This window comes from Urocitellus parryii, chromosome 1 (genome assembly GCF_045843805.1).
Source record: "Urocitellus parryii isolate mUroPar1 chromosome 1, mUroPar1.hap1, whole genome shotgun sequence".
Lineage (NCBI taxonomy): Eukaryota > Metazoa > Chordata > Mammalia > Rodentia > Sciuridae > Urocitellus > Urocitellus parryii.
Window position 1 is genome coordinate 105,884,321 of NC_135531.1, and position 26,609 is coordinate 105,910,929.

General features: G+C 35.5%; 1 protein-coding gene across 2 annotated transcripts in view; it reads right to left on the bottom strand.

The window, feature by feature from the left end:
- Adamts19 (ADAM metallopeptidase with thrombospondin type 1 motif 19) overlaps positions 1–26,609 on the bottom strand; it is a 264,305-nt gene that overhangs the window by 17,132 nt on the left and 220,564 nt on the right. For both annotated transcript variants that reach the window (XM_026408507.2, XM_026408506.2), the window contains 3 exons: positions 23,733–23,868; positions 15,588–15,792; positions 12,389–12,541 (listed from right to left, as the gene is read on the bottom strand). In XM_026408507.2, the coding sequence (XP_026264292.2) occupies positions 12,389–12,541; positions 15,588–15,792; positions 23,733–23,868 (494 nt within the window). The remainder of the gene's footprint in view (positions 1–12,388; positions 12,542–15,587; positions 15,793–23,732; positions 23,869–26,609) is intronic.

Consider the following 26,609-nt stretch of genomic DNA (forward strand, 5'->3'; position numbering starts at 1 on the left):
TTAAGTCTGAATTAAACATTAAAAATGTGTCAAAATGGCAGGAAATAAAAATTATTTCTCTATAACAACACTGAATATAAATGGTCTTAACTCTTCAAGGTCATAGATTGGCAGGGTGGATTAAAGAAAGAAAACCCAACTGGGTGTTGTTGACAACAGACTCACCTTATAGGCAAAGATGTCCATGGCAAGAAGGTACAAGAATGGAAAAATTTGTACCATGCAAATGAATACTGAAAGTGAGCAGGAATAGCTACTCCCATATCTGACTTCAAGCCAAAATTAATCAGAAGGGACAAAGGTCACTTCATACTGGTTAAGGCAATCATACAACAACATATAATGATTGTAAATATTTATGCCCCAAAAGTTAGTGCATCTATGTACATAAATCCTACTCAATATAAAGTTCAAATAAAGCCCAATACAATAATACTGGGTGATTTCAACATATCTCTCTGACCAGTAGATAGCCATCCAGACATAATCTAAGAATCCTCAGAACTAAGAAAAAAATATTAATACCTAATAGACAACTATATAATATTTCATTCATCAATAACCAAATTCACTTTCTTTTCAGTTATACATGGAACCTTCTCTAAATTAGACCATATTTTAGGACACAAAGCAAGTCTTAACAACAACAACTATAACAAAAAAGCTAATTCCTTGAATTCTATCAGATCATAATGGAATGAGATTAGAAATCAAAGATAAAATAAAAAACAGAAATCATTTATTTAACATCAGGGGATGATATAATGAACTTTTTTAAAAAAAGGAAAAGCATTTTTTAACCTTTATTTTATTTATTTATTTTTTTATGTGGTGCTGAGGATTAAACCCAGTACCTCACACGTGCTAGGCAAGTGCTCTACCACTGAGTCAGTACTTATATAATGCACTTAAAATTTTTTTTTAAGTTGTAGTTAGACATTTACTTATTTATTTATTTTTATGTGGTGCTGAGGATTGAACCCAGTGCCTCGCACGTGCTAGACAAGTGCTCTACTGCTGAGTCACAACCCCAGGCCCACATAATGCACTTTTGAATGAGGAATGAGTCATAAAAAAAATCAGAGGAGAAATAGAAAAATTCTTAGAAACACATGAGAACAGAGACACAATGTATCAAAATCTCTGGGCAGTACTTCATAGTATTCTAAGGGGAAAAGTTTATAGCACTGAGTACCCACATTTAAAAAATAAAACAGAAAGATCCCAACTAAATAATCTAATGTTACATTTGAAGGGTACTTAAAAGGAATAAGAAACTAATTCCAAATTTATTAAGTAACAGAAAATAATTAATATTCAAGCTGAAACTGATGAGATTGAGAATAAAACAAAAAGAATCAATGAAACAAAGTGTTGCTTCTTTGAAAAGATAAATAAGATTCATAAACAATTAGCCAAACTACCAAAAAGAAAGAGACAGGACCCAAAACAACAAAATTAGACATGAAAGCAGGAGAGATACTACATAAACTTCTGAAATTCATAAGATTACTGAAACTATTTTTAAAATCTGTACTCCAAGAAACTGGAAAATCTAAAAGATATTGACAAATTTTTAGACACATGTGACTGCCCAAATTGAATCATGAAGATACAGAAAACCTGAACAGGCCAACCAATATCAGGCAATGAGGTTGAAGCAAAATTTAAAAGTCTTTAAATAAATAAAAGCCCAGGACCAGATAAATTCTCAGTTGAGTCCTACCAGACCTTTAAAGAAGTATAAATGCCAATCTTCTTCAAATTATTTCATGAAATAGAAAGGGAGAAAACATTGCCACATTCGTTCTCTGAAGCTAGTATCACCCTGACACCAGAACCAGACAAAGACAAGGAAAGAAAACTACAGACCAATATCCCCGATAAACCTAGATACAAAATCCCTTAATAAAATATTATTAAAACTCATTCAAAACACATTCAGAAGATAGTAGATCATGACCAAGTGAGTTTCATGTCCATGACACAAGGTTGGTTCAACATATGCAAATTAATGAATGTAATTCACAACTTAAATAGAATTAAGGACAAGAATAATATGATTATCTCAATAGATGCAGAAAAAGCCTTTGACACAATCCAGCACCCATTCATGCAAAAACAGTAGAAATAGAAGGACATTACATGAAATAGAAGAATTTACTTCAACATTATAAAGGCTATAGATAAAACTGAAGCCAACACCATACTGAATGGAGAAAACTGAAAGCATTTCCTCCAAAATCAGGAAAAAGACAAGGACATTCAATCTTGCCACTTCTATTCAACATAGTTATTGAAACTCTAGCATGAAAAATTAGGCAAGATACAGGGATACAAATGAAAAAGAATAATAATAAGAAGAAGAAGAAGAGGAGGAAGAGAAGGAGGAGGAGGAGGAAGAGGAGGAGGAGGAGGAGGAGGAGGAGGTGGAGGGAGAGTAGTAGTAGTAGTAGTACTAGTAGTAGTAGAAATTATCTCTGTTTACAGAGGACATGATCCTATATGTAGGAACCCCACAAGCCTCACACACACACACACAAAAAAAAAAAAAAAAAAAAAAAAACAACTCTACCATAATATTTCTAGAGCTCATAAACATATTCACCACAGTATCAGGACATATTCACCACAGTATCAGGATACAAAACAAACATTCAAAAATCAACTGCTTTTCTATATTCCAATAACGTATCTGCCAAGGAAAGCTATTTCACTCATGATAGCCTCAAAAAAATTATTAAATAAAATATTTGAGAAAAAAACTAACCAAGGAGTGAAAGACTTCCTCAATGAAAACTATAGGACACCGAAGAAATAAATTAAAGAAGACCTTAGAAGATTAAAAGACCCCCCCTTCCATGTTCTTGGAATTAATATTGTCAAAATGATCATATCAGCAAAAGTCACCTATAGATTCAATGCAACCCCCATCAGAATACTAGTGACATTCTACATAAAAGAAGAAAAACAGACCTAAAATTTATTTTGAAAAATAAAGACCCAGAATAGCCCAAGGAATCCTCAGCAAGAAGATGAATATTAAGAGTCACCACAATATCTGATTTCAAATTATACTACACAGAGATCCACCCACACTGACCTGTGTGAGACCCAGGCTCACAGTAGGCCTGGCTCCACCCCGCCACCAGTAGACACCCGCTGGAGCTCAGGCTCCAGCACAAGACCACCTCTTCTGACCAGCAGACCACTGCAGGAGCTCAGGTATGGCCCAGATCCACCCACACAGACAAATGCGGGACCCACGCCCAGAGTAGGTCCAAGTTTGCCACCTCCCACAACCTGGGAGCCCAAGCCTAACCCACTTCCTCTTGGTACACTGCAGGTATCCCCATAGCCTTCCCCTTGCAGTAGCCCCAACCTTTTTGATAAAGACAGAGCCTAGGAGCAGCTGCATCTCAGAATAGGCATCCCAAAGACAGTGTAAGGCCCACCCTTTCAGCCCCATCTCTGTAAGACACTGCAGCCATCTATTTTTTTTTTTTAAAGAGAGAGAGAGAGAGTTTTTTTAATATTTATTTTTTAGTTTTCGGCGGACACAACATCTTTGTTTGTATGTGGTGCTGAGGATTGAACCCGGGCCGCACGCATGCCAGGCAAGCGCACTACCGCTTGAGCCACATCCCCAGCCCACACTGCAGCCATCTTGGGGCACCTCTACTATTATCTTGAGTTACCTCAGATATTGCTGCCACCATCTTTAATCACAATAGCATAAGTGGAGGGAAACCAGCAGGGTCTGGAAGCTCAACATCAAGGTGAGGTACAGACAATCTGCACAGGTACTACAAGAATATAGGGTAGGAACAGTAATATCTCAGATCCACATTGCAAGAAAGGAAGACACATAGACAACATGAAAAAACAAGGGAGGAAAGTGCCCCCAAACAAACCAGGACACTATAATAACAAAACCCATGGACAGCGAAGTCGATGAAATGTCAGAGAAGGAGTTCAGAAGATTCATAATTAAAATGATCAGTGAAAGAATGACCTAAATGAGCAAATACAGGCAAAAATTTATCACTCCAACAAAGAGATAAGAGAGCAAATACAGGTAGCAAAAGATTATTTCAAGAAAGAGATAGACTTTGGAAAAAATCAAAATAGACGGAAATCCTTGAAATGAAGGAAAAATTAAACCAAGTAAAAAATTCAATAGAAAACAATACCAACACACTAGATCACTTGGAAGAATGAATGTCAGATAATGACAACAAAGTATACAATCTGGAAAATGAAGTTTCCCACACAGTGAAGATAGTAAGAAACCATGAACAGAATATCCAAGAATTATGGACAGATTCAAAAGACCAAACTTAAGAATTATTGGGATAGAGGAAGGCACATGGTTTCAAACAAAAGGAATGTACAATCTCTTACATGAGATAATATCAGAAACTTTCCCAAACATAAAGAATGAATTGGAAAACCGAATACAAGAGGCTTACAAATGTAAGCCAAATGTACAAAATTACAACTGATATTCACCAAGGCACAATATAATGAAAATGCCTAGCATACAGAATAAGGATAGAATCATAAAAGCCACAAAAGAGAGGAGGAGACCAATTTGTATCTCAGCAGATTTTTCAACCTAGACCCTCAAAGCCAGGATATCATGGAACAACATTTACCAAGCTCTGAAAGAAAATGGATGCCATCCAAGAATCTTATATCCAGCAAAATTAAGTTTAGATTTGATGATGAAATAAAAAACTTCCATGATGAACAAGAGTTAAAATAATTTACAACTAGAAAGCTGGCACTACAGAACATCCTAAGTAAAATATTCCATGAAGAGGAAATGAAAAAGCAACGATGAAAATTAGCAGAGTGAAGTATTACACTAAGGGAAAAATTAATCAGAGGAGAAACCAAGTCAAGTTAAATACCAAAAATAAACAAAAATGGCTAGGAATACAAATCATGTCTCAATAATAACCCTGAATGTTAATGACCTAATATCACCAGTCAAAAGACATAAACTAGCAGATTGGATTAAAAATACCCAACAAGATTCTGCCTCCAAGAGATTCATCTCATAGGAAAAGACATCCACAGACTGAAGGTGAAAGGTTGGGGAAAATTATATCACTCACATGGACTTTGGAAGCAAGCAGGGGTTTCTATCCTCAAATCAAATAAAGTAGACTTCAAGCTAAAGTTAATTAAAAGAGATAAAGAAGGACACTACATACTCAAGGGAACCATACACCAAGGAGACTTAACATTTGTAAATATATATGCCCCAAACAAACTCTTCTCAAGTTCAAGAGTAGACCACAATACAATAATTTTGGGTGACTTTAACACATCTCTTTTGCCACTGGATAGATCTGCCAAACAAATGCTAAACAAAGAAATATAAAACTCAATAATACAATCAAGAACTTAGACTTAACAGACATATATAGAATATTTCATCCTTCAATGAGCAAATACAATTTCTTTTCAGCAGCACATGGATCCTTCTCTAAAATAGGCCATATGCTATGCCACAAAGCAACTCTTAGCAAGTATACAAAAGTAGAGCTACTACCCTGCATTCTATCATATCATAATGGAATGAAGTTAGAAATCAATGATAAAATAAGGGATAGAGACACATCAATATTTATAGCAGCACAATTCACAATAGCTAAGCTGTGGAATCAACCTAGATGACCTTCAGTAGATGATTGGATAAAGAAAATGTGGAATATATAGACAATGGAATATTATTCAGCATTAAAAGAGAACAAAATCATGGCATTTTCAGGTAAATGGATGGAACTGGAGAATATAATTCTAATTAAAATTAGCCAATCCCCCAAAACAAAAGCCGAATTATTTGTCTGATTTAAGGATGCTCGGGTTGGGGGTGTAGGGGTTAGAGGATTAAATGAACTATAGATAGGGCAAAGGGGAAAATGGGAGGGACGGGAAAGGAGGGGGCATAGGGGTAGGGAAGATGGTGGAATGTGATGGTCATTATTACCCTAAGTACATGTATGAAGACACGAAGGATGTGATTCTACTTTTTGTACAACCAGAGATATGAAAAATTGTGTTCTATATGTGTAATATGAATTGTAATGCATCCTGTTGTCATATATAACAAATTAAATTGAAAAATAAAAACATTAAAAAAGAAAAAAATATACTACAGAGCTATAGTAGCAAAAACAGCATGGCATTGGCATTGAAACAGACAATAAGACCAATAGAATAGACTGGAAGACACAGAGATAAGCTCACATTGATACAGACATCTGATAATCAACAGAGATACAAAAGCACACATTTAAAATTGATAGCCTTTTAAACACATGGTGCTGGGAAAACCGGATATCCATATGCAGAAGAATAAAACTAGATCCCCATCTCTCACCCTGCACAAAAATCAACTGTCAGTAAATGAAAGATGTAGGAATTAGACTATAGAGTCTGCAACTCCTAGAAGAAAACAGGGTGAATACTCCAGTATATGGGCACAGGCTCCCACATTTTCAGCAAGATTCCTGAAGTTTAAGAAGTAAAAGGAAAAAAATAATAAATGGCATCAAGGCAAAAGCTTCTGCACAGCAAAGCCAACAAATAAGAGAGAGCCTATAGACTGAAAGAAAATCTTTCCCAGCTACTCCCCTCTCAAGGGATAATTCCAGAATACATAAAGAACTCAAAAAACCTAACAGCAAAATGAAAGAAAAAAAATAAAAACAAATAATCCAATCAATTAATAGGCAAAAGCAGTAAAGAAACATTTCTCAAAAGAAGAGTTGCATAGGGCAAACAAATATGCCAAAAAATATTCAACATCCCTAGTAATTGGGAATATGCAAATCAAAACTACATTGAAATTTCATCTTACTCTAGTTGAATGGCAATTATCAAAACTACAAATAATAATAAATGCTGGCAAGCATATAGGGGAAAAGGTACATTGCTGTTGAGATGGCAAATTAGAACAACTTCAGAAAGCAGTATGGAGATTTCTCAGAAGACTAGGAATGGAACCAACATATGATCCAGCTACCCCACTTCTTGGCATTTATCCAAAAGAACTGAAACCAGTTTACTGACGTGATACAGAAATATCAATATTTATAGCAGCACAATTCACAACAGTCAAGTTATAGGACCAGCCCAGGTGCCCGTCAACAGATGAATAGGTACATATGTGGTGTATATATACACAATAGACTTTTACTGAATCTTAAAAGAAGAATGAATTTATGGCATTTGCTGGCAAATGGGTTGAACTGGAGAAAATCATGGTATGTGAAATAAGCCAGACTCAGAAGTGTTTTCTTTTATATATAGAAGATAGAGCACAATGAGGGGGGAAAGTTGGGAGATCCCATGAAAATAGAAGACAGATCAGTGAAGTAGAGGAAGGGGATCAAGGGAGAGGGAGGAGGGATGGGAAAAGGCAGGAATGGTATGAAATTGACCAAGCAATGCTATATACTTATATCAATATACCACACTGAATCCCACTTTTATGTATATCTATATATCATTAATTAAAAACAAAAAAAAACAATAAATAAATGAAAGATCAGTAGAGTAGAAGAAAGGAAACTAGGGGAGGCAGAAGAAGAGGGAATGCAGAAGTATTAAGGGCTAAAATGCAACAATCTATCTTCCAGGCATGTATCTATGTTAAATAAATCCCACTGTTATGTATATCTATAATGCACTACCAAAAACATTGAAAAAATTAAAGCTTCATGAAACTGGAAATAGTATAGGGGATAACTATTAAATAAGTAGAATTCTCATTCACCTAAATGTAATTTTCATAATTAGAACATATGTATTTAGATCAATATATTTCCCCTATTCATTAGCAGAAATTCTCTTGGTTTGTAGATTCTTTATCTAGCTAATTCCTCTTCTATTCAATGGAACTTGCTGGATATGGTTTCAGTTCCTTTTTGCAGGAAAATTTAAAAATGACTCATTGTACTCCAAATTCTATATCTACTACTTCTAAAAAATAAAGATATATCCAACTAGCTGTAAATGTAAATCCTCCAAAATGATTCACTGTTCTTTCAGCATTGCTTTGAATTATATGATCTCAAAGAGACTCATAATCTCTAGCATAAATACTTATTAATAATGTCATAGTCTGATATGTGGCCCAAACTAATTATTTTCTAGAATTTTAAAGGACTGAATAAACTTAAATTGTAAAGTAGAAATTGAATCTAAGACTAAATCAATAATAATTCAAATTCTAAGTATCCAATTTGTCTTTGAAACTTGGTTGAATAAGCATAAACCACTTTCTAATACCACATGAAGAGTTAGTTCTATAAAATCTTCATAAAGGACCAAGTTCTGTGTAACAGATAAAACAATACTCTTTTATTTGCTCTATAGCTGGTCTCCAATAATGTAAACCAGAAGTTTCAGAAGTTCAAGTAAAGGCAAAGAGGTCAAATTCAGGCAGAAAATATGTCATTTTATTAAACACAAGGAAATGCAATATTTCAATTCTGTGTTCTATACTTAGGACAGCTTAAACAAGTGATTTCAAATTTATGTTGCTAGGAAATATATGGGTCAGGTTCTCCCAGGAAAGATCATCAGGGCATATCCACATTTGGGGTGTAGTCGGAATGTTACCTACAATGGTGGCAATTGTTAACCCACGGCAGAGCTAAGCTGTGCCATATTTTTTTTTTTTTTTTGCCAACCTCTAGTCTTGATGCAAACATGAAAAATGTTCAGTGAGACTGCATTCTATCTACTTAGAAATCAGAGTTAATAATTTTATTACAGATTTCTCTCTTTCACCATATCTGGATACTCCCTCCCCGCCCCCTCCCCCACATTCAAGCTGAGAATAATCCTTCCACTGTTTACATAAAACCACCGAAAACATAAATACTAGACATGTTGTAGACAGATATAAATTGAGTGGACCTAGTTGGAGGCATAAGCCATATTCTTAAACTCCAAGTAGCCAACACTATCTTTCCCCAGGAGTGGTCAAAGACTCGTAGGCAGTGGGATACCCTGAGCATACACTTTTGTTTTGGTTGGTTCCCGGAGTAATACATCCATATTATTGAGAGGATTGGGTTTTACAGTACTAGGCATTGTAGTTAGCACATCAACTACTCCCAATTGAAGCCAACCCCAGGCTTAGTTTTAAGTCCTCTTAGGTGTATTGACAGCTTGAAAATATGAGTAGAATTTGAGTGGAGTTGACAGATTAATGGACCTCAGAGGAGCACAGAAATCCAGCCACAACCACACACATCTTGTTACTATTTCTGTTCCAGAGACACAGCTGATAAGAATAAGAGATGTATGTGTTTTTTTTTTTCCCCTGTCTCTGAATATTTCAAGCACTGAAACTTAATTATCACAGCATCCGTCCTTTTCTCCACAATTGCTTTGGGACAGTCTTCATTTTAACATGAAAGTAGTATCTTAGAAGTATCGAAGGAGGAGGGAAATCAATAAAATTCACATGGAGCCACTGGTTTTAATTTGCATACACAATTGTTTAAATTTGTGATGCTGAGACCTCAAATTACAGTAGGAAATACGTCCTTAAGATAAAGGGAAGACATATTGACTTGAAGAGATTCTAAAGGGATTGGGGGAAAACCCAAAACCCAGCGGATCTTCTAAATAAGCAAAGAAAAAATAAATGACCTAATAAAGATAAAATGTTTGGAATAAAGATGAATATTTATTGGAGCCATTCATTTTTCCCTCGACTCAAAAAATCTGTTTTAGCTGAGACATATTATAGTAATATAACAAACCCAATTAAAATTAATTAAATCCTAGTATACTTAAGCATCACATATACATTTTCATGGTAAAATGAAAAAAAAAAACAAAATATTTTCAAGTTAAACACAAAAAACCCCCAAATCAATGTTTTTTATAATTTTCCTAGTTAATTTTGATTTTGCTTGAGATTTAACCAGAGGCTACAAAATAGGCATATTTTTATTAATCAAAAGTAGAAGTATTGTCATGCAAATAGGATTGACTCACCACATTTCCATTTGCAGTATTTTATAAGCTTCCAATTCTATGTCCAACATTACAATTAAACTGGATGTTTTGTTTGTTAAATCTTTTGGTATTTCTAGTCAACTGGGAATTAACAAGACTTATCATTTAAAATAATTCTATTTATTGCTAAAGTTGAAAAAATATAGTTAATTTATCCTCACTCTTTTCAGACATTTTTCATAGGGCAGAATTGTTTCATTCAAAGAAAACTTCAGAATTTCACTAGTTGAAATAAATGAGACCCTACAATGGAAGTGTAGCAATTAAGAGTTGGCTTGAAATATAGCTTGAAAACACTATTGCTGTCCATTTCTCTTGTATTACTGATATGGAAACAAATACACAAAGGCATTCAATGGCTTAACCAATTTACTAATCTAAGCAATGAGTGTATATATATTGTCTTCATATTTCTTGAATTCCAAACACTCATGGATTTATTTCTGGGTCCTCTGTTCTGTTCCATTGGTCTATGGTTCTGTTTACATGCCAATACCATGCTGTTTTTGTTACTATGACTATAATATGTTTTGCAATCTATTATTGTCTTGTATTTGGCATTGCTCAATTTGTTCAGGATTGCTTTGGCTATTCATGTTCTTTTGTATTTTCATGTTCTTTTTAGGATTTATTTCTAGTTCTGTGAAAAAAAATTATTGGTATTTTAATGGGAATTGCTTTGAATCTATAGATGACTTTGGGTACTATGACCAATTAAGCTATATCAATTCTCCTAATCCATGAACATGAGAGGTCTGTCCACCTTCTCACCTTCTAATGCCTTCTTCATTTTCTTTCTTCAGTGTTTTGTAATTTTCATGTAGAGGTCTTTCACATCCTTAGGCTTATTTCTGAGTATCTTATTATTTTTGTGTGTGGTTATTGTGAATGTGATTGATTTTCTGATTTCTTTCACAATGAATTCATTATTGATGTTTAGAAAGCTACTGATTTTTTGTATGTTGAGTTTTTAGTCATGGTACTTTACATAGTTTATCAGTTTAAAAATCGTTTGGTGAATTAGTTAGAATTTTCTATGCATAGAATCATGCCAATAGCAAACATATAACTTGACTTTCTCCTTTACTGCTTGCATTCTTTCTTTTTCTTTTTCTTGCCCAACTGCTCTGGCTAGAATTCCAAGTACTTTATTGAATAAGAGTGGTGAGATTAGACACACTTGTCTCTGATATCAGAGGAAATTTTGAATGTTGAAAGTAGTTGAAAGAGAGCATGGTTCACTGAAAAGTCAGATGCAATGTAAATGTGCAAACTTTTGTTAAGAAAAAAAGAGTCATAATAAAGAAGCTTAAATTTTATATGTCAAGGATTTCAGGATGGTTAACACTGAAAAAGCTACATAATTAAAGCACTTTGTATGCTGAAATGATTTTTCCCACAAGTTTCTTCCTATTACATTTCCATAAATACCATGCTCCTTACCATATCCCAGCAGCTGTTACTTTTTTCCATTTATTAAAAAAAATGGGAAGGAGAAAAGATCTATTATGCATCACCTATGTCATAGAATTTAATGATTCCATGATAATAGGTATATAATATCATAGCCGAATAAAGGATGATTTAATTCATACTTATACGAAAAGTAGTATTTTAGAGTTGTTTTCACCCAGATCTGATCAGAATTTCATCTTAAAATAGGGGTTTGTGAGTACTTTACCAAGTAAATGTGTTGTTATTTTCTATAGCTCAATTAACTATATGTGAGGCTTCTCTTATATAAATTTTAAGTAAACATTATTATTGTGAAATTAAACTTACTTGTCACTTGATAAATGAGTTGTGTCTGCTTGAATTGACCAGAGGATTTCAAGAGTTCTGTTCCTTTATTTCTACTATACACAACCCAAAACATTGGTGGGAAAAAGATTGCCTTTACCTATTAAGATGTGAGTTCCTTTACTTGGTTTTGCTACTACTTCCCTTGATCATATTTTTATTTTACTTATTTTACAGTATTTTGACTATTAGATCAGTTTCATGAAAAAATATTCTAAGAAAGAACTGTTAATAAAAACTAATAAATAAACAAAATAATAATAATAGTTATTATTTTTAGGGTTTCTTTTATGCCAAATATGGTTGCATGTGCCTTTCTAAGAAATCTTCTTTAATCTGTAACACAATTCTATAGAGATCTTGATCACAGACAGATGAACAGGATTTGAACCTGAGTATATACTATTCCACACCCCATGATTTTTACCTGTATTCTCCATAACCCTCTAATTCTATACTACATGGTTGTAGTACTTGGAATAATACTGACATTATTGAAATTTATTATTTTAGGAATATACAGGATGATTCTCACCTTTGACCAGTCACCCATTCTCCATACATAGCATTTTGAATAATCTTCACAGTCTTCAGCTTCTCGGGGTCTGGTAGAGAGGACACATTTCTTTCTTGGGTTAGTGCATCGCACAGTCCGATGGCGTACACCTTTTCCACACTTGACAGAGCACTGAAAGGTGACATGGGAGATGTGAAAATAGTTGCTGGTTAGCAGACACAGACCATAGACTAATTTTTGTTAAGTGTTTGGTGTTTCTAACCATCTATAATGGGACCATGATTCACATAAAAACCAGGAAAAACAATTAAGGACAAGTTTATGGGTAACTCCATGCTGAGAAGCTATATCAAATACCAGATGGAGTTTAAGATAGAGTGTTAGAAAAAAAATGGATTCAAGAAGACCACAAGGTGAGGTGTTGCATGTCTATAATCCCAGTGGCTCTGGAGGCTGAGGCAGGAGGATCAGGAGTTCAAAGCCAGCCTCAGCAAAAACCAAAGTGCTAAGCAACTCAGTGAGATCCTGTGAGAAATATACAAAATAGTGCTGGGATGTGGTTCAGTGGTTGAGTGCCCCTGAGTTCAATTCCCGGTACTACCCTCCCACCACAGGAAAACCAACAAACTCTCAACCATTGTATAGAAAGAATCAATTTAAGAAAGACAAATAAGTGGCTGGGGCTGGGGCTCAGTAGTAGTGAACTTGCCTGGCAAGTGTGAGGCACTGGGTTTGTTTCTCAGCACCACATAAAAATAAATAAAATAAAGGTTTATCAACAAATAAAAAAAAATTTTAAAAAGACAAATAATATACCACGATCAAAATGTAAAGTACTGCCATATGAGGGGTTGTCAGCCTGTAATCCCATTGATTCAAGAGGCTGAGGCAGGAGGAACATAAGCTTAAGGCCAGCCTCAGCAATTTAGTGAAGCCCTAAGCAAGACCCAGTCTCAAAATCAAAAATGCAAAGGGCTGAAGATGTGGCTCAGTGATAGAGTTCAATATCCAAGACCAGAAATCAAACAAACACAAGAAAAGTAAAATACCAATCTTCAATTAATATCAGATTTCTCTATACAATGATGTAATGAATATCTTCATTTAACCTAAATAAAGGTTAGTGAAAAATGACCATTTCTCACAGAATGCCATTTTTTTTAAACCAACATTTCTGAAAACTAAAAATAGAGAAAATATTACTAAAAGGGGACAATTTATTTAAATAAATAATCATACACATCTGTCGATTATTATTATAAATGGTTGTGTGGATTGAAAATACAATTTGGTTCAAAAGCAATTCAGGTAATTTCACAAATATCTGATTCTTGATGTTGGTGAGATAACAGATTAGAGCATACATGTATATTTCACGTATTCTGGGTACAAATTACTCTCTGATTTCTATTTGTGCTCCCGATTATGGAACATGCACAGATCATCCCTACTTTTCAATGGTAGGCTCAGTGAAGACCTGGATGTGGACACCAAAACTGTATTGGGTTGGGAGGAAGGCAGTGGTTGGAGTATAGCAGAAACAGTTAATTGAAATTCCAGTTTATATTTGTTTCTGAAAAAGGCCCAAAGAAAGAGTTGCAGGACATACTTAACAATGATGTCACATAGGGATAACCATGCTTGTGCCCAGATCATTGCTCAGAGCTGCAGTCAGAGGAAGAAACTCAGCTAACCACTCCACTCACTTTTATAGGTTTTAGCAACAGTTGTGTTGCTGGAAGCTTGCACCTGGAACTGATGACATTTGAAATACGCTGAATCTTGCACAAGTTAGTAATTGTCTCATAATTTTTAGTTTGCATTTAACTATATTGGGCTTTAGAGTGGATCATATATTGTGATTTGGCATTTTAATCCTTATATTTTTAGGTTTTATGATTAAAATTATCTCTGATTCATATAATCAAGTTTTAAATTAAATGAAGACAGACTTTTTAAAATTGGCATATTCCATTGTGACACATTACTTCTCCTTAGCTGTTGCTAAAAATCTGTATTGTAGACTATTTCTGACCTATTTCTTCCTAAAGAGCTTGTAAAAATGTCACAGTTGGGCTGGGTGTGAGGTACTTTTGTTTCTCTCATGTTCTTGTGAATCCTCTCTCCATATTGAACTGATTCATTTCAGTGTAAAGCCTGATATGGCATTCATTTTCAAAAGGTCACATTATAAATGAAAAAAAATGTGTTGAACACAAAGCTAAAACCAAGGAAAGAAAGAAAACAGAAAAATGAGCTCTCTGCAAATGTGCTTTCAGAGAGGTTGAATTACTTAAAGAACACTTAGAAAGTGCAGTATTTATGTCACTCAATCTTAAAAGAGTAGCTACTTACTTTTCTATGTATCATTTTCAGATCCTATCTAATAGTCAAGTAGATAGGTGATTTTAGTATGTGTGTGCATACATGTATGTGTCTTTGGACCTGGGTATGAGTATAAATATGTAAGAGGTTTTGTTTGGATTTATGCACCCACACACTCAACACTAAAATACTCCAGAGAAGTCAGTAAATAGATGTAATGAGTGACAATTATTATTATTATTATTCAAAGATATGCATCATGGTAATAGAAAATAAAATACTCTTGATCAGCTGAACTACACCTGTAGGTTGTAGAAAACAAGTTAGTGTAAGTGAGTGAGACAGTTCTGGTTGAGATCCAAGCTCTACTACTTAGGTAGGACTTTGGGTAAGCTAATTCTCTGAGTTGTATTGCTATCATTTATAAAATGGTGAATGCTATTAAGTTTCCTGCATTCTTGGTCATTGAGTATACATGATGCAATAAATAAGAAGTAAAAGCATACTCACTGCTCTTATAAGGTGATTGCTAAATGTTAATTTCCTTTTTTCTTTCCCTTTTAAATGTTTGGCAATATGAAATGAGTCAAATGTGTATTTTAATGTGTGTGTAGTTGAGAGTATATTCACAGTATATAAATGAGGTAGCAAAATTCTAAAATGTATATAAAATTTTCTATTGATTGTTTTATAATATTTATAAAATAAGGAGTAAATATCTGTCTTTTTTCAAAATTATTTATGTTCATTCCTTTTATTATCAGTGAAAGTAATGCATAATATTAAAAACATCACCTCTGATGCAGAGAGATTCTGGATATGATACAATATGACTTTGTACAACAAAAGGGTCAGAGAAAGAAAAGGGAAAGGAATGGGTTGTGTACTGCACCTCGGACCACACTCCTGCCTCCCACACGGTCATGCAGTCCTGTCCCTCACAGCGCTGGGCAGAGGCAGGCTTAGGCCCAGTGCAATCTCTCTCCCGTGCTCTAATGAGAGTTCCATTGCTCAGTTGCTGGGTACAGGCCACCTGTCTGCTCTGCATGCCTTTTCCACAAGTTCGTGAACACGTGGTCCATTCTGTCATCATCCATCTAAAAGCAAAGCAAAAGTGACTGGAAACATGCTAAAAAATATCCACTGCCATACATCTAACATGTTTAGAATTGGCAGAAAGTTACCTTCAACTTTGTGTGATTTACTAACATTAGCCTTTTATCCAAGATACCTATGATGTCTATTGCCTTAAATTCTCCATGTGTCTTATCTACAGGCTTGTTATTAGAATGTCAAAGTGTATGTCACAATCTGTCCAGGTCATCATACATGTTAAATTTTACTGCTCATCAAATTATCCCATCAAAGCACCTTTAAGTATAAAACTAGAAATATCCAGGAATTATTCCTATTCTTTGCATTTCAAATATTTACAGTAGCCCCTTGTGTTAGGTGTTACAACCATGAACATTTACAGAAAGAGAAATTTCTCTTACCAAAGGATGGAGGCATACCCTTCCAGAGAGAGGTATATAATGATATAATATTCAACTGCTGAGGTGAAATGAGGTGAATGAAGTAGGCATTGTTACATTGTCTTTGGCTACCATGTGAAGGCAACTTAAACACAAGCACTGAGATACCAAGATAGTTTATCTGATAAATGAAAGACTATGTGACTAAGGGGCAGGTAGTGTTTAAGCATGGTGTTATAGTTTGGATTCAAAATGTCCCCCACAGGTCATGTGCTAAAGACTTAAGTCACCAGCTTGCAGTGTTACTGAGAAGTGGGGTAAGGATGGAGGAGGTGGGTTACTGAGGGTAACTGAGGCCATATCTTGTCTGCACCCCCCAACCTTGTCCTAGTTACTGGCCATTAGGAGGTGGGCAGGTTTGCTTTCCTGTACCCTTCTGCCATGATGTTCTGCCTCACCACAGGCCCAGAAACAATGGAGCCACCAACCATAGACTGAAACCTCTGAAACTAACCCCAAATAAAATTTTTCTCCTTTTTTTAAATGAGTATTTTACCACAACAATAAAAATCTAACAGAGAAAATCAGTACAAGAAGTGGAATCATTGCTGTGACTAGATGTGACCTTGTGGCTCAGAAGCCTTTGGAACTGTTTGCAGGAGGGGTTTGGAAATGTTTGGACATGCAGGTCAGAGGATCCCTAGAATGTTGTAAGTGGAGCTTAACAGATGATTCTGGTGCGAGCTTGGAAGATCAGAAAGATACTAGGAAAGCTGACTCACTCGTTTGGAACTTGGAGTAGGGCAAAAACAAAACAAACCAAAATAAAAAACAATCAACAAAACAAAAAACTTGTTTGCATATTATCCATGCCCTGAGACTATGTGTGAGTCTGAGTTTAAAGGTGAAGGACTAGTTTTATCTGGCAGAGAAAATTTCAAGGCAGCACAGCATTCAGGCAGTGGCATGGATGTGGCTTGCTGCATTTAGCCAAGTTTACAGTGAAAGCAAGAAGTAGAGTGGAGAGATCTGAAAACTTGCAATTTGACCAGAAACACATATAAAATTCTGGTCATGGAAGTTGTGGTTGCTGAAGAGATTAGTACCATAAAAAAGAAGCTAAGTACTTTGCACTAAATAATAGGAAAAATGTCTGTGAGAACTGGCTAGTGATTGGCGAGGCCCTTCATTCCACTGTTTCAGCCTCAAGGGTGTAAAAGTGCAAACTTGTTTGAAAGACTTCTTTGAAAAGAGAGCCCCTGGGTGCCTTGTACACACAAGGCTGCCTAGGAAGATGTTTTTCCAGGAATCATTTCATCATACTCAGCCATACAAGCACTCAGAGGTTTCTGCAGTTACAGTGAAAGAGGCTACTGCTCCCACTGGCAGCAGACATTGGCATCCTCCACATGGTGCTAGTTGTGCAGGTATGCAGACTCACAGAGTCAGGAAGGCTTCCACCTAGATTTCAAAAGAAGGCCTGAAAGGTCAGGCATTATGTGACAGGATCTGAGTCCCTGCGTGCAGGCCCTAACAAGATGATATATAAAACTGTAAAAGTAAAGTCCAAGCTGCAATGAAGACCCCAGGAATTTGGAGATACAAAGAATGCAGATACCAAGGAAAGCCAAGGCCAACACAGAGACCATGTAGGTTGCTGTAGGCAAGGCCATAGGGTGAGATTATAAGTGCTTTGGAGCTCACACAATGCTAACATGTGCTACAAGATTTAAGGCTTCCCTTGCTGGGGTTTGGTTTTGTTTTGGTCCCATCCCTTTTTTTATGCCACTTTTGGAATGTGACTATTTATCCTGTATTATTGTTTTTAATTTTTTTCATAATTAAGAGTTTGAGTCTAAGAAGAGTTTCATTCTGAGAAGAGACTTCGGACTTGGACTTTGAAGCAGTGCTGGAATAGTTAAAACTTTGGGAACTCTTAGAGTCAGACTGGATGTATTTGCATTATGAGATGGACATGAACCTTTGGGGGCTAGAGGAAGAATGTTATGTCTTGCTTCTAAAATATCTCCCAAAGACTATGTGCTAAAGGCTATGGTCAAAAGCCTGTGGCATTAATGGAAGGTGGGGCCTGGTTTAAGGAGGCTGGTCACTGGGAGCATGTCATTAAAATATACATTTTGTCCCTGGCCGGCCTCTGTCTCTCTTTTTCTTTTTCTGCTTCACTGTGAGGTGAATTTTGCTTTGCTCAGCCAAGCCCTTCCACCATTATGCCTCACAACAAGTCCAAAAACAAAGGAGGTAGCTGAAACCTCTGAAACTGTGAGCCATAATTTAATTTTTTTCTCCTTTGTGTTTCTCGGGTATTTTGTCACAGCAACAAAAAGCTGACTAATATACAGGTATATCTGAGACAACATGATGATTCATATCCCAGGTAGAATGGAGTCAATGGAGCAAGATTTCAGCATGCTATTCAGAATGACATGCAGTTTAAAACTTATGAATTGCTTATTTCTGGAATTTTCCATTTAATATTTTTGAACTGCAGTTGACTGTGGGTATTTGAAATCTAAATGAAACCACAGATAAGGGATGATTATTATAGTATTTATTGTATATACATTTTGGTATATTTTTTAAAATTTATTATTGTACATACTTTTCTCTTGTTTCTTCTTCTACTTGTTTGGAAATCTGAACTTATTCCCCCAAATACTTTCTATTTTCACCTCATGCCATTTGTTCAAGTAGGGTCCTCTGCCTAGATTCTTGACTACCAGCTCTAAACCCCTTCCTCCCAAGATGACTTCTCCCTCCAGCCAACAGGGTCTGCTACTTTCCTCTGCCCTCTATCACCTGGCTTGTAGTTCTCATAGGGACTTACAAGATACTCCCTGGGGAGGTGGAGGAGCTTGAAGGCTATTGTTTTAATTAGCTTTTCATTGCTGTGATCAAAATAGCTGACAAGAACAACTGACAAGAGGGGCTTGCCATTTGAGAGGCTTTAGTCAATAGCAAACTTCATTTATCTGGGCTTAAGGTGAGGCAGCACATGATGAGCGAAGACCCCAAAGGAGGAAAACTACTCTTCTCATGGCAATAGTAGAGACAGTGGGAGAAGAAGCCACAGAAAAGATGCCCCTTTCTAGAGCATCCTCCAAAGACCCACCTCTTCTAGCCACACCTGACCTGCCTACCATCACTACCTAGTCCGTCCTTTCAAACTAGGATGAACTAACTAGGTTATAGCTCTTTAATAATCCAATCATTTTACCTCTTAATATTCCTGAATTAATAGGAGTGTGGGGGGAGATAATGCACATGTAAACCATAACAGTGAATTAAGGAAATTTGACCCTCCTTTCCATTTAATATATAAATTCCTCAAAATCATAGATCAAAGCCTCGTTCTTTGCATCCATAACATTTTCCATATAATAGAATTTCTAAAAACATTTCTTGGCATGGAAATTAGATTTGTCTGTTTTACAGAGATAGTCTCAATTGCTCCAAATTTGCCTACTCCAATATTCCTAGCAATAATCTACATTTTGAGCAGACATACCCCCTAACAATCTAGTTTGTTCATCTTTAAAATGGCTTAATTTTAAATGATTTAATGTTTCCAGTTCTGAAAAAGGAAATATTCACATTAATATTTGTAATCCATTACTGAGTCTTACAGGTTCTTGTTTGCTGACCTATCATTTTGCTTTGGAGTATTCCCATGGATTTTGCCTAACGTGCATTTAATCTTCCAAATTCAGCTCTATTTTCACACAAGAATATTCCAGAAATATTCACAATTTAAATTGATCTGTGTACCTTTTCCTCCAACTATAGAATCCAGAAGATACTATTGAAAACAGAAGTTTTAAAATTTCATGGAGTCTCATATTTTTAAAATAAATCATTTTTTTTCAGATCCTTCATATAAAAATATGCTTTTTATAGTCCTTGAAAACTGCTCAAAAGTAAGAAGTAAATGTAGACTGCATTCTAATTGTTAGGTGCAGGACAGGCTGAACTAAGTTGTCTGCAGGGCAGGCTGAACAAATGTTAGCTATAGGATAACTCATGCACTCAAACCCCCCTCTGGTCCTTTATCACCTGTTTGCATCAAGTCTGAACACTCAAGGGCACTCAAGGCTGAGCACTCAACCCCCCCCCCCATTCAAGGCTGAACACTTAACCCCCCTTATGCCAACAAGGCAGCTTGCAGACCTAGAGACCCCATTAGATTTGGGCTATAAAAACTCCCTTCTGTTGGGCCTCCCTCTCTTGCTCTCTCTGTCTCTCTCTTTCTTCTCTTGCTTTTGCTCTCCATTTCACTCTCTCCTCTCTCTCTCTCTCTCTCTCTCTCTCTCTCTCTCTCTCTGCCCCCCCCCCCCACTTTATTCTCTCTTTCCCCTCTATTTCTTTCTCTCTCTTTTTTTCCTCTTTTTCACTGCTGCAATAAAGACCTCTTGGTCGCTCCGAGTGTTGTGGTCACTTTCCTTTCACTAATGAAATTATAAATTTAGAATTCACCTAATTTGCAATTATCCCATTTCCTGATCCTGAAGATGCCATATTCTCAAAAGATTTTTTCCTATTGTATCAGTCCATTTTATATTAGGCACATATGGTTCCATCAGGCCTTTTGGTAATTTCTTCAATACATGTGAATGGAAATTTGAAAACTTACTTCTAGGGAAGAGAAGGGAAAAAAGCAAGAGAAATAAAAGATATGCTCTGCCAGCAAGACTTGGAAACCTTTCCTGTGATGATCCTTAATAATTGCCCATGTCGTTTCTTGCTTTCCATTATTTTGGCTAACCTCGCTGACATTACTTCTTGGTGATTCAAAATATACTGCCTTCCTTTCCAAAGGAAGGAAGACAATAATCTCTAGGAAAAAAAAAAAAAAAGAAAAACTTCCAGTCTCCAGCTGCAAAAATTTCTCACTCAAAAATGTACTGACCTTTTAAAAACTATTCATTTTACCAAGTCATTATCAAGGCACTTTTCCTCAAGAGAGCTGAAGTTTGTGATTGAATAGCAAATAACAGGTACTGTACACTCTGCTCCCTCACAGACCAAGTTAGGAAGTGACCAAGATGTTCTGTTCCTTAAATCCAGTTCTTCAAAGATTACTGAGGCATCAGAAAAAGCTCTTCCATAAAACTTAAAACATTAGGTGGTATAAATAAAACAAATGGTTTTATTTCACATAGGTTTTGAAATATGTTAACAAATATTCCACATAGATTATTTAGCATTTAAATATATGTTAAAAGTGTGCACCAGGACTGGGGTTATGGCTCAGTGGTACAGCGCTCGCCTAGCACGCGTGAGGCGCTGGGTTCAATCCTCAGCACCGTATAAAAATAAATAAATAAATAAAGGTATTGTGTCCAACTACAACTAAGAAATATTTAAAAAAAGAAAAAGTGTGCACCACTTGTGTACGATGAATTGAAGAACATTCTGCTATCATGTGTAACTGATTAGAACAAAAATAAATAAATAAAAATAAAGGCACAGAACATTAAAAAGTGGTCAATTTTGTGTTGTGGTACTACTTCAATTAATAAAATATACACAGAAACACAAAAATACACATTTCTTTAGGTTCATAGATGTACTTTACATAAATACACAGCTAATTGTCAAGGATACCATCCAAGCTGGGAGCAGTAATAACAGAAAAGGGATCACTAAGGAAAATTTGCTTTTAAATGTATGAATTTTTATAAAAATATATTCATGTTTTAACTGTTTAATTTGAAATAAATTATTTTAATAGAAAAAAAATGATATGAACAGAGAGAGTTTTTGGAAATAGTGATAATTCCAATAATCCAGTACAAAAACCAAAAGTTCTACTTAAGATATGTCCAGACCTGAATGGAAAGGCCTCAAAGACCTGCCTGTTGAAAATAATAATAACCTAGGTTATCTATGTAATTACTATCCTGCATTATAAAAGATCTTTACTAGTTCACCAGTTTTGGAGTTGGGATTAAAACCATAACATGGGAACATAGAGTATGCCTGATATTATTAAAAGTACATTAATGTTCTTTTGTATTTTGCATAACATTTTATGTCTCATTATTCTCTTCTTTTAGGAGGATATATTTGCATGGGCATAGGATTGTTAGAGCAAGAGTGAAAACGAAAGAAAAACTGATAAGCAGCTTTTAATATTTAAAATATATTGAATCTAAAGTAAAGCAACCCCTGAAATTTGAACATTGTAAAAGAAGAAAGTACTTTTCCAAAACCTTTTAAGCGTCCATTAACATGGCATGAACTAGATCAAAAGAGCTTAAGAACTGAGTTTTACAATGAGGCAGAAATAGCAATGACTGAAGATAGAAAAGAAGGGGCGGGGAAGAGAGGAGACAAGAAAACCAGAATTGAACATCTACCTGGATGACACTCCAGAGATCATCAAAGAGTATTCCAGAGATTATTTAAGAAAGAAAAGTGCAAATATGGGTTAACTTGCAATTTTGCTGTTCCTGCACTTTTATTCCTTCACCCTGTCCCATACTTACTCATTGTGATAGGAGGTTATAAAGTTTATATTAGTTATAGATGAATACAAAGCTATAAACTCTTTGCATATTTGAGTTCTGCAGTGTGTAAATTCACCGTGACTCCATTGCAGAAGCTATTGTTAAGGGGAGATCAATCCTTTATTTAACTTCCTAAAAATTCACAACCATGCCTAACTGACTGAGCCTCAACAAATTCCTGAATGTCAGATAAAATAAATAATGTTGTTACCATTCTCAAGGAATCAGTCCAGCCTCACACTCTTTATCATCTCATTCCTAAAAAATTTAGGGCTTTTTAACAGTAGTGCTGAGTTCTACTCAAGTTCAACATTAATTTTTATGAGATAACATGTAAATTTTCAGTAGTCCTGTGATGGCAGCTGTAGTGGCTTCTCCAAAATTAAACTCAGGTTCATTCTTGTCTCTGCTTCATCTTCTTGTTACTAAGGCATGGTCTTCCTCCTCCTAGCCCACTCTCAGCTGCTTGGCATAGATATTTTGTCTCCTACTTAGGAGTCTCTTGCCTGCTTTCCTAATACTTATTGGGAAAATAAGGAGCTGGGTCAGAAACCCGGAAGTTTGCACTGAGAACTAGAGGAGAGGAAGTGAGGAACTAGCTTCAGGAAACAGAAGGACAACTCTGTCCCTATTATTCTGCAATTATTCTGGTCCTGCCCCATCCTACCTTGATTTATTGACCTCTGGAAAGTTCTAATGTATAATTTCAGAGAACATAAAAGCAAATATCTAAATTCAACTAAATAACCAGATTTTTGAAGAGGTGATCTACAGGTTACCAAGTAATCTTAATTAATTCTCACCGCAATCTCCCCATCCCCATCCCCAGTTAAGTAGTTGTATTTACACTATGGAGAACACAAAGTTGTAAATATTAGCCTTACATTCTTAGACTTTGCTTCTTTAAAAGTTCACATTGTGGTACATATCCCTTTGTAAGCTAAGAAAATGTGATTCTAATAATATTCTGAGTATGCTTTAGGGATAGCAATATAATAGCCAAACAATGCTTGCAGGGTTGCTGGCATAGGGTACCGTGTTTGACATGGCTGCTCGTTGCACCTCCGAATCTGTGGCTCTGGTTTTGTTAAGTGTTTGCATTTCTTGTTGTCGACGATGCTGATATTCTTGCTCATGATTTTTGTGCAGGACACCGTTGTCTTCCTTTCTCCTAAAAATTGCAAATTAATATATAAAGCAATGTTATCATAGTCATTTATGAAATGAATTTATATATTCATAGGCTTGGAATTTTCATAGATATTTTAAACTAATTTTAAGTTCCATCCATGAAGATAATACTATTTATAATTTACATAACAAAATGTATTTCCAGGCTTAAGAATTTTTTTCTCCTTAGAAAGTAAATTGCAAGCATTTATATACAAAGTGATAGTAGCAACCTAAGTGAACAAGAGGTTAATAGAAAGTTTTTATTGTAATAAACTGTGGTTGTCTTTTAGCATTAAGTGTTTGAAAACCATGTATGTGGGCTGGGGAGAGAGCTCAGAGGTAGAACACTTGCTTAGCATGCATAAGGCCCTGGGCTCAATCCCTAGCACCCAGGAAAACAAAACTGTATGTGCATAAGGCATTAGGAATCCTCTTTCCCTAAGAGGCCTTTTTTTGAAAGCACATAAAAAGCACACAGATGTGTGTGCACTTTGAATCATCTTGTTGTGCATCACCAGAGTTCGTTCTGTAGTGAGTGACAGGAAGCAAGCTTACTTTAATCATAACTCAGAACTTAACTCCTGAGAATTCTAGACCCTGAGAATTCCAGAAATGTTTTTCTCTGCAATGATTGTTATTTTTTCTGAGAAAAATCATAGGCCTCTTACCATTTTTCACTGGTTTTTAAAAAACTCCCATTTTGTACTTTCTCTGCTATGGTAGAAATTAGGAGGTAAGAATGACTATTTGCCTGTATATTCATTTTGCTTACAGCTCTATAATCACAATTCCTTGATAATACTATTATTCTTGACTTAAAGTCTAGTAAATATGTACTAAATTCTGTTTCTCCATTAAAGTCTTATATGTAAATAACCTGAGTAAAAAAAAGACAACTAAATAAGATTTAATAACCTATTTTAATTGATGGTTTGACTTTATAAAATAATTAAATCAGCCAACAATTTTAAAGTCAGGTTGGTCACGAAGGATTATGAAGAACTCAGAAGTCTTCTGGGTCTGTATTGAAAGGCCTGTTAGTTAGGGTCCTATGACTGTCATGCGATGGTAATTAGGAAGCTCAGAGCATTCATGCTGGTCATGCCAAACATGAAAGGCTAGGCTGGCGCCAGAGAGGTCACTCTGTCACTCAGTTAACAGAAAAAGGAGGCTGGCATCAGGAAGGAGGAAAGAAGAGATGTAGAATGAGAGTTATTTTCATTTTGAAACATTACTTACTTCAATGAGTGATTGAAAGAAAATGGGGCAGCCAAGTAGAAGGCAAAAGAACAGGTGCAATTCAGGATCCTTTTTTGATTTTCATCTCAATAATACTGCACACAGCCTCACCACTATTCATTGTGTTCAAACATGACAACATATATACGTATACACATGTGTATTAAGTAGCAAGTATATTTGTGATTATTATTGCATGTCTTGTTATGAAAACCTTCAGTGTTTTCTGTCTTCTAACAGCACAGTGTTGTCCAAATGGAAAATTCCTGAATTGCAGTACCTTTGGCCAAGGACCTCATGCACAAAGGGCCTGCCTGAGGGCCAATAGCTACACTCTCAGAGGTCCTCTTACATTACTGATGAAGCTCACAAAACAAAGTGACTTGATGCTAACTTGTAGAGAGAAGTCACCTTTCATGCCCAGGTACACACCTAGGGAATTCCTTTGCAGATCAAGAAGGGCAGTGTGTGATACTTGACTTAATCATAGATTCTCAATGTCTATCAATGTCAAACTGCTAGAGAAACAAAACCAACTTTGTCTCATTTAGATTTTTTTCTTTCTTTTTTAACACATAGAGAAAACAGACCTCATAAGGTATAGGTTACTTAAATGTAAAAAATAAAAGGGTTTTGGTTACCTTCCTTCTGGCTTCCTGTGCTTCAGGGACTGGGTTATGATTTTACACATATATTAAGTAAATATACAAATTTTGTTTAATGATAGCATATGAGTAGTAGTTATATGTTATTATGATGAATACTGAAACTACAGTTAAAGTAAATGTGACTTATGAAATGTAAATGTTAGTTTTAAAGTCTAATTTGAAGCCCTCATAGTTATAAAACACTCCTACAAGAATATAGTTCCCTAAACTGATTTAAATAATAGCACTTTGCCAACTATGGCACAAAAAGCATGACAAACACATAATCCAGAAAGCTTGTGCTGAACATTTATGTGATCACAGAATAAATAACTCAGGTCTAATCATGTTGCATTTCTGCCTTTTCTTAGAAGGTACCAAAACTAAGTTATGTAAGCCCAGAATTAACGCATTAAGCTATTGAAAAAAATCTTTTAAGTCTAAGATTAATATTGCAGAAGAAATATGGGCATCATCCTCATTTTAGGGAGCTCCTTGTTGGTGCTTTAAGTACAAAAGCGTGTGAATACAAATTGGGACATTTCCATCCATGTTGTAGCAAGGAAGCTCAATAGCCTAAGTTTTTGGCAGTCAGGAGAAGCTTAGCTCCACTTTTTTCTTTCATTCAACAAAAACAATAGAATCAGGAAAAAACATATTGCTCAGTTGCAGACACATCATGCCTTTGAAAATACAACTAAGATCTTAAAGCCATATGGGAATATTATTGTTTAATTTTTTTAAAATTTTTTTTACATCCCAGCCAGCACCGGAAATTTCTATTCTAGCATCTAATTGCAGTATAAACAGTGCATCCAATACTGTGGAACCTAGGGGCAAATAAAGCAATGAA